Source organism: Alosa alosa, chromosome 20 (genome assembly GCF_017589495.1).
Source record: "Alosa alosa isolate M-15738 ecotype Scorff River chromosome 20, AALO_Geno_1.1, whole genome shotgun sequence".
In the NCBI taxonomy this organism is placed as follows: Eukaryota; Metazoa; Chordata; class Actinopteri; order Clupeiformes; family Clupeidae; genus Alosa; species Alosa alosa.
Genome location: NC_063208.1, coordinates 28,336,050 through 28,345,290, shown reverse-complemented (window position 1 = coordinate 28,345,290; position 9,241 = coordinate 28,336,050). Strand labels below are relative to the sequence as shown.

Below are 9,241 nucleotides of genomic sequence, written 5' to 3'. Positions count from 1 at the left end.
TGTGTGTGTGTGTGTGTGTGTGTGTGTGTGTGTGTGTGTGTGTGTGTGTGTGTGTCAGGCGCATCCTTGGTGAAGGCATTACCTGTGAACCCCACTGATCCCAGTGTGACTGGTCCTGACCTCTTCAGTAAACTGGTCCCCATGGCAGCGCACGAGGCCTCCTCCCTCTACAGGTGTGTGTGTGTGTGTGTGTATGGGTGTGTATGGGTGCTTGTGTGCGTGTGCACAAGGATATAAGGGTGTCTGCTGTGTGTGTGACTGTGTGTGTGTGTGTGTCTGTGTGTGTTTGGTGTCGGTTTGACATACCAGTTCAGTAATGTATCTTTTTTTCTTCCATCCTAAACCCTCTCCTCATATGCCCCTCCCCCTCCTGACCAAACTACCAACCAGTGAGGAGAAGGCCAAGCTGCTGAGAGAGGTCATGGCCAAGATCGAGAGCAAGAACGAGGCCCTGGAGTACGACACACACACACACACACACACACACACACACACACACACACAGACACACAACCATCACAACACACACACACAAACAAGGCCCTGGAGTACAGCACACACACACATATATATCAATCACAACACACACATAAACACACATTCACACACACTTACACACACTCACACACACACACGACCCGGAGTAGGCACAGCATTCAAAATGCACAAGACACACACACACACACACACACACACACACACACACACACACACACATACAAATACAAGAACCGGGCCTTGTGTATTTTACACCAACACAATAGTCACAACACACAAATTAGAATGTGGCCCTGGAGAATGTCACACACACAACGACCACAACAGATACACAACGACCACAACAGATACACAACGACCACAACAGATCCATGAGACACAGTCACATTATTGAAACATGTTTAGAGATGTAGTTCATGGAACAATATAACAGAAAGTGACATTATTTTCTTCAGTGTGTTCCTTGGGTTGTTAGAATGACCCTTTCTCTTCTGTGTGTGTGCATGTGTGTGTGTGCATGTGTGTGTGTGCATGTGTGTGTGCATGAGTGTGTGTGTGTGTGTGTGTGTGTGTGGATAGGCAGTTCATGGACTCTCTGTCTGTGGAGTGTGTGATGGAGGTGGGTGTGTTTGGGGTGCTGCCTGAGACCGTCATGGAGAAGTGTGCTGAACTCAGTGTCAAAGACAACGCTGTTCAGAGTCTGGTGAAGGCTATGCAGGGTAAGACATACACACACACACACCAAGACATTCACACACCTACACACACTCACTCTTACAGTCACACACAGGGTAGGAATTTCACGGCGGCCACGACGGCCATGGCCTTCGTTGCCCCTTGCGTTGGCCGTGATGCCCCTTTGAAAATCAGAGGTTTACAGGCCACTGTGGCCTTGGTGCCCCCTTCTTTCAATATTCTGCTTTGCATCTGACTAATAGCGTATTTTATTTTGCCTATGGCTTGTCAAAATAATCTTAGCATTCACAGCGCAAATTAATTTAGTCTTTTACGCAGCGGATAAAGTGACCGGCATAGCAAGAAAGAAAGTGCGTCCAAATTCACCCATTCTTCTCAGTTGAACTACTCGCGAAGTAGCCTAGCTACTCATCATACAGACATCACAAGTATCAAATCACATGAAAGAGCTTTTCCTCAGCTTTTAAATGATGTTAGCAGCTAATTGCTGTGGTGAACGGTTCGCGAGAAAAGTAAATAATATTATTCAGTTTAATCATAAATTCTACATAAGGTTCTGCCAAATTTGAGCTTTAAGTTTCACAATGTGTTTAAATTGTTCTACATGTTTATATAACAGGCCAAATACAAAATAAATGTTACAAATATCGCCTAGATATCGGTAAATATTAAAATCAGAGGATATACAGCTGACTAAGAGTTTGTGAAAGTAGCCTTGATGATCACAAAATGCTAAGCATGCATCTCTAGGCTATTTAAGTTTCTTAAAGCTGAGCTGTGCTTAAATTGTTCAAAACATGATTTCATAACAGACCAACTATAAAATAAATGTTAAATATAGCCTAGATCTCTGTAAATATTAGATGATCAGATGATTTACATTTCTATGTAATATGTCATGTTTCATGTTTTTCTAATGTTTCATACAGTGATGCAGGTCACAGTCATTTTTATAGCCTACTACTGTATAGTTAACTTTGGCCTTGGTGCCCTGACATGTGGCCTTTGTGCCCTCCACCAAATATGCCCAACTGAAGGCCAAGTGGCCTTGCCCCTAAAATGGTGAAATTCCAAGCCTGGTCACACATATACTCACTGTGTGTGTGTGTGTGTGTGTGAGCAGCGTTGGCAGGAGTCAATGCGGACGTGGAGGAGAAGCTGTCTGAGGTGCGAGTGGTGCTGGAGGAGGAGGCGGCGGCCGAGAAGAGTCTGGGGGAGGTACTGGGTGAGGCTCCACCCCTGCCGACGCCCGCTCCACTGCAGGAGGTGAAGAGGGAGCTGCAGCGCTACAAGGAGGCGCACACCACCGCTACACACACCAACACCGAGCTGCACACACACATGAGCCAGCACCTGCCCAACCTGCGCCTGCTGCAGGGACCCCTACAGCAGCTCAGAGACAGCCTACCCACACCCAAACTCTCTGAAGGTGCGTTTGTGTGTGTGTGTTTGTGTGTTTATGTATGTATATGTGTATACATACATACACACACAAGTATGCACATGTCTGTGTACCTGTGTGTGTGTGTGTGTGTGTGCTTGCCTGCCAGTGTCTGTGTGCTTGCCTGCCAGTGCCTGTGTGTGTGTGTGTGTGTATATGAGTGTGCTTGTGCTTGTGTGTGTGTGTGTGTGTGTGTATGTATATGTGTATGCACATGTCTGTGTGTGTGTGTGTGTGTGTGCGTGCGTGTGTGTGCTTGCCTGCCAGTGCCTGTGTGTGTGTCAGAGTTTCCGCTAGAAAAAAATGGTGCCGGAAGAGGTTTCGTTTTCCGGACATTAAAGATGATTCCAGATGATATGCCGGTCAAATATATTATCGCTTCTTAATTAGCCAAATTGAGGAAAACTGGAGACAGGCTACTTAAAGAATGACATAATCAAGCTAGAATGCAACATGTTCATTAGCCTAACTTAAACATGCCTAACAAGATCTAGCCAGTATCTTTTCATGGACAGCAAGAGTCCGCTTCGTTCGTTGTTTTAAAAAGGCTACGTTGTTTGTTGCTGCTACCCACGTTCTCCACATCTCCAGTGGTGACTGTTTAATCTCTACACAGATCGCACATACAAGAATGAGCTCTCACACCACTACCCCCTAATACTATGCCTCTTTATTTGATAACAATAAATTAAGAAATGTTTCCTATTCTGGGAAATGTTTAGTTTCTTTTTCTTTCTGCCGCGGTTCAATGATACCGTTTAATTGTGCCAGAAATTATCCGCGGACCAGTAATCTCCCTCGTCGAGGAGGCCCCTAACCCTGCAGATCATAGACAGAGAACGATAGGCCTACTGTATGCTTTGGGTAAAGAACACTTTGCATGTCCAGTGTAGGCTACACGGAGAATGATCCGGTGTCTTGAGCGTCGCATCCCCATAACTCCACTTCCAATGTCACTGATTCCAACAGATACTCCTGACACTTCTGCTTTTTATCTGGTGGTGGTGGAGTTGACCCGGACATCTGAGGCTTCAGGCGTTACCATTTCATCATCATCCATCGCGTCTGGCCTCTGAAAAACCTTTAAAGGCTAGTCTACCTGGGCCTGGCCATGTTTGAACCGCCTCACTCATTTTGTTAAGTTGTTTAACATTGACGTTTTAAGCGTGCACTTCCTATTTGAAATGCAGCATAGCTATGCGTGTTGTTTAATAGCTTACTTTTCAAGCGGTAGAGCCTGTTCATTTAAAAAACATAGACAGAGGAAGTATAATATAGGCTTACATTATTAAGGCTTATTCTCAAATTCAGATTGCGTTAGGGGCCGGGATTATTAGCCAATTTCAAGCGGACAATTTGACCGAGAGGATTTAATTTTGTCGGACATTTCATTTTTTTCCGGCCAATGTCCGGTAATTACCGGACAACGGAAACCCTGGTGTGTGTGTGTATATATGTGTATGCACATGTCTGTGAATGTGTGTCTGTGAACCTGTGTGCCCGTGTGCGTGCGTGCGTGCGTGCATGTGACTCTGTTTAGTGTGTGTGATCAGTTTACTGATATCTGTGGTCTTTGGCAAGTGTGCTTGTGTACAGTTGATAAGAAAACCATTTTTCCAAATCTAATAGGTTGGAGTATATGTTTGTGCTAAAGAGATTCTATATTTGTTTGTAGACATGTGCGTGTATGTATTTGTAAATGTTTGTGTAACTCTCTTAGATGATACGGCTTCTTTGCAACAGCTGCAAAGAATTCTGGGTAAAGTTACTGAAATGCGAGGGCAACGACTGTCATTGGAGCAGCAGCTTCGTGACCTCATTCATAAAGATGACATCACCAGTGTCCTGGTCACTACAGAGCGTGCTCAGATGAAGGTAGACATTTCAGCATTAGATCATCTTGTTTGCATTATATTTACATACTCTGTTTACTTTGGAAAGCAACAATACCTGTGTCCGAAACAGGAAGAAATGCTGCCTTCTAAGATCTCTGACAGGGGAGCTAGGCATCGAGGCATGTCCTAATCAAATAGTTCTATGAAATGTTGCCTTCTAAGATGCCTTTGTTTTGCCGAAATTTGAAGACAGTGTAGATGTATCCATGCTGCCTACAGCGTCCAAAAATATATTTAATTGTGAGCAGCTATTGCTGAAGTCGAATGTTACTTTATTCTGCTTTCTGGTATCCTGGCAACTGCGTTCTGTGTTGCTATCTTGCTTGGCTGTCCAAAACGAAGTTCGTAGCTGGTACCTTGATGCCCGCTATGGCAAGTGACTCGTTAGACAGATGAAGGCAGAGAGACAACAGACAGCTGGCTTCCGTTTCAGACAGAGCCAATGTGTTGTAGTTCTCTTCATTAGATGGCTCCTTATTCTCTTTCTTCCTTTGTCTCAATGTCTTTTCTTCTTTTCATTTCTTTTTCTCTTCATCTATCTCTTTCTTTTCTCTGTCTTCATATACCTCAATCATTCTTTCTCAACCAATTTCTCTATGTCTATCTTTTTCTCCATCTGTCTCTCTTTCTCTCTCACACACACACACACACACACACACACACTCAATCTATCTCTAAATTTTAACTGCTGCTCACTCTCTTACACTCACACACTCTCTCTCTTTCTCTCTCTCTCTCTCCCAAGTCAATGGTCAGAGTTGAATATGTTTTCTTTCAAGTTACAGACAACATCAGGCTTTTCTACTGGAAATGGTGTATAAACAAAGGATCTAATCTCTCTTGCTGATGATGACATGTTGACTTTAATTTGTGATATGTGTTTTTGCTTTTTAAGGTGTTTTTGATCCATGGAATGGTTTAATAAAGGGGTTTTAAAGTCTCTCTTTCTCATTTCTCTCTCTATCTCTCCATCTGTCTCTCTCTACCCCCCCTCTCTCTCTCCCTCACTCCCAGGTGGTGTTTGAGGAGCAGCTGCACAAGTATGCCCAGCTGCAGGGATACCTGGAGCAGAACCTGGCTGCCCAGGACAACATCCTGAGAGCCCTGACGGATGCCAACGTCCACTCCGCCACCGTGCGCAAACACCTGCAGGACACACACACACAGTGAGTAGTACGCATGTGCACGCGCACACACACACACACACACACACACACACACACACACACACACACACAGTGAGTAGTATGCATGTGCATGCACACACACACACAGACACACAAACACAGCATTAAAGTGCAGCATATAGACACATAGGAGGAGCTTGGGCCCAGAGGGCCAGATGTACAGAGAAAGCGCTAATACCGAGTTTTTCTATGCGCAGAAAGCGAACGCTGTGCTTTGCCATATTGCGGGGAATTTACTAAGCGGTCACTTCATTATGTAAACAGCGCTCATCACCGTCCGCCCCTGTCCCCTCTACAACACTAATTGCGTGCCCACAGCTGAACCATTTATAGCCTACCTATTTGATAATTATTTATAGAAGTGGATACTATAGAATGGAAAATAAATTAAATTAAATTAAATTAAACAAATGTTAAACAAATGAACTGTGTTGCATTTTCGGGCCCTAATCGCATGGTATCGAATCACACTGAATCGTTCTGTATTCAAGCGTATCTGAATTGTATGGTAGCTTATGCATCTAGATATGTATCAAATCTTCTTATAAGGGAGAGATGCACACCCCCAGTGAGTAGTGCACACACATGCACACACACAGACACACACAGACACATACAGACACACACACACACACACACATGAATACACACACACACACACCAGTAACCTGGATTTAAAACAAAGAAAGTTTGTTTTACCGAGTTTGGATATCATGGCAACAAGGCAAATAGTAGCCCAGGTAAAGATTCTGCCTGAGGCCGATGCAGATGCACTGTGTGTGTGCTCAAGGCTCTACCTGCTCAGGTGCCCTTAACACATCACAGGGGATGTGCTGTGGATGCCTCAACCCAGACGGCTGGCAGGCGGGCCTAAAATTAGGGAGGGGGGTTGCTTATAACTAATGTTGCTTCACTCTCCATGGTGCTGAAATAGGGAGTGGGTTGCTTATGTAACTATTGTTGTTCCATATCACTGTCCAGGGTGCCATTAGGCAGCTGCTGTTGCTTCGCTGTCCATGGTCCTGAAACAGGCGATTGTGACTTTAGGGAGCTGTCTGTGGTGCTGAAAGTAACTAGACACCGTTACGGTATTAAACTAATGGGTTAAAAAACAATGCCATGCAGGGCCATGTGGGAACCTATTTCTCTTGCAGGACTTATTCACTTTACTGGCGTTGTAGTAAAACACCAGGTTTAGGGGCGGTGAAGCATTATAAATGTATAAACGAATGAATTTAGTCGTGTAAACACTGTGTGTGTGTGTGTGTGTGTCAGGTGGGACAGTACAATCCAAAGCTTGCTGATGTCATCAGAGGCCTATGAGGAGCTGCTTCATAAGGCGGAGGAGGGCCGGTCCTTCTATCAGGAGCTCCTGGGGAAATGCTCCACTCTCCTGCAGAGGGCCAAAGATGAGAGTCAGGACAGGGAGCAGGAGCGACTTCGACTGTTAGACAGGTACGTGTGTGTGTGTGTGTCTGTGTGTGTGTCTGTGTGTATTGAGTATGAGTGAGTGTATGATTGTTTATGATTGTTGTGAATGTATTATTTAGCTTTCTGTATGTTGTTGAGTTTACATATGCACCATGTGTGTTATCTCAGTAGTGTAACTTGCTCTTCCTCTTGTGTCTCTGTGCAGGGTGGTGAGCAAAGCTCCTGCCAGACCCACAGCTCCAAAGCCGCGCTCTGACCACGGCTTCTCGCCCTCCAGTCTGCCCGACCCCAGACTGACCGTTGGCCATCTCCCCAACCCCTCCCTCCTCCCGGGGGGTACTTCTGGCCCCGTCTCCTGGCCCCCTGGGGTGGCACCTGGCCAGTCCTTCCCCTCCCCTGCTGCCATGGCCCAGTTGCCCCCCCACACGCGCACAGCGGCCCCCCTGCACTCCCACCCCCGGCCACCAGGGGCAGCAGCCCCCGGTCAACCTCCAAATGCCACGCAGGGGCCCCCGTTTGGATACGTCCCATCTCCGTGGCAGTCGGCTCCGGGCGGCACCCTCCCTCAACATCCCATGATGCCTGGCGGCTACATGAGTCTGCCTCAGATGGGCCAGAATGCCCCCAGACCAGGGCAGATGCCCCCTCCTCATCTCGCGCCTCAGTACCCTGGGCCCCCCAGAGGTCACCCGACTGCCCACCCCCAGACTGCCCCTCACATGCCCCTGGGCCCCCCCTTGCAGCAGTACATGCCCCCTCACCCCACTGGGATGCCCACACCGCCTCTCAGGGGGCATTTCCCCGGCCACCCAGGTCACCCCGGCATGCCAGGCCAGCCGCCAGCCCAAAGCCATGCCAACCCTTACCAACCTACCATGCCCGGCCAGCAGCAGGGACCTCCAGGCGTGCCACCCCACCAGGGCATGCACATGGCCCCAAACAGAGTGCCCTCGCCTGGGCAAGCCCTAGGGCCGATGTATCCCCCTCAGGGGCAGCATGGGATGGGGGGTTACCTTCCCCCCTCCGCCCAAGGCTACCCCCAGATGCCCTATGGGTATCCGGCCGCCCAGCCGAGAGTGCCCACTCCAACGGGTGGTGGTGGTGGTGTGCCAGTGCACGGTGGGATGCCCTCGTACAGCCCTCAGCCCCACATGCAGCCCCAGCCCCAGCCTAACCTCATGGGGGCGCCGTTGGCCCCCGCCAGCACCCCCATGTCCACCCACGCCCACGCGCCACCCCCCCACCTCCAGCAGCCTCTGGTCCCCCAGCAGGTTGGTGTTCCGTCGTCTGGGGCGACCGCTCCCATGGTGACCGTTCTCCCAGGGTCTCAGGGTCAGGGGGTCACGGCTCCTGCTGCGCCCGACACCAGAGCAGAGCAGGACCCACTGCAGGCCAGGTTGGAGCAGCTCAGCCTTCAGCCACCAGAGGGCGCACTTCCTCGGCAAGGAGAGCCTGCAGCCTCTGCCAATCAACCCTCTCAACCAATCAATGGACAGGCTCATTCTCTCCACCAACTGGAACAGAAGAATGGCTTTGCAGAGCCCGCCCCCAGTGAGACGGGAAGCACAGCGGCCAACGGTATCACCAAACACTCCGACCTCCTCAGCGACTTGGATCCCCTCTGGAATTTCCAGAAGATCTGAACACACACACACACACACACACATGCGCACAGACACTAAATAAACACACAAACACACACTAAACACACTAACCTCCTGAACAATCTGGATCCTCTATGGAGTTTCTAGAAGAGCTGAATTAAACACACACACACACACACACTAAACACTTGGTCAAACATAAACACTACTGTCCTGCACTAAATAACACTTCATATCCTATATCTAAACAAGTTTACTTTCCACTCACAGTACTTCATCCTGCCTACCACCATGTTACGGTCAGTAATAATATGTATGCTTACATCACATCTCTCTCTTTCTCTTGTTTCTCTCTCCTTCCGTTTAGTCCTAATCTCTCGCTCCCATGATAACAAAGCTAAACTAAAAACATGAATATATAACATCATTTATTCCTTGTCCTATCTTACGATATGTTCTTATTTATCTCCATAAAAACATTACCTTGTA

General features: G+C 47.7%; 1 protein-coding gene across 1 annotated transcript in view; it reads left to right on the top strand.

The window, feature by feature from the left end:
• Positions 1-9,241, top strand: part of ptpn23b (protein tyrosine phosphatase, non-receptor type 23, b) — a 16,127-nt gene extending 6,886 nt beyond the window's left edge. The window contains exons 13-20 of the mRNA XM_048229247.1: positions 59-173; positions 391-456; positions 1,078-1,217; positions 2,318-2,623; positions 4,356-4,510; positions 5,545-5,696; positions 6,993-7,172; positions 7,354-9,241. Coding sequence (XP_048085204.1) covers positions 59-173; positions 391-456; positions 1,078-1,217; positions 2,318-2,623; positions 4,356-4,510; positions 5,545-5,696; positions 6,993-7,172; positions 7,354-8,791 — 2,552 coding nt within the window. The 3' untranslated portion in view covers positions 8,792-9,241. The remainder of the gene's footprint in view (positions 1-58; positions 174-390; positions 457-1,077; positions 1,218-2,317; positions 2,624-4,355; positions 4,511-5,544; positions 5,697-6,992; positions 7,173-7,353) is intronic.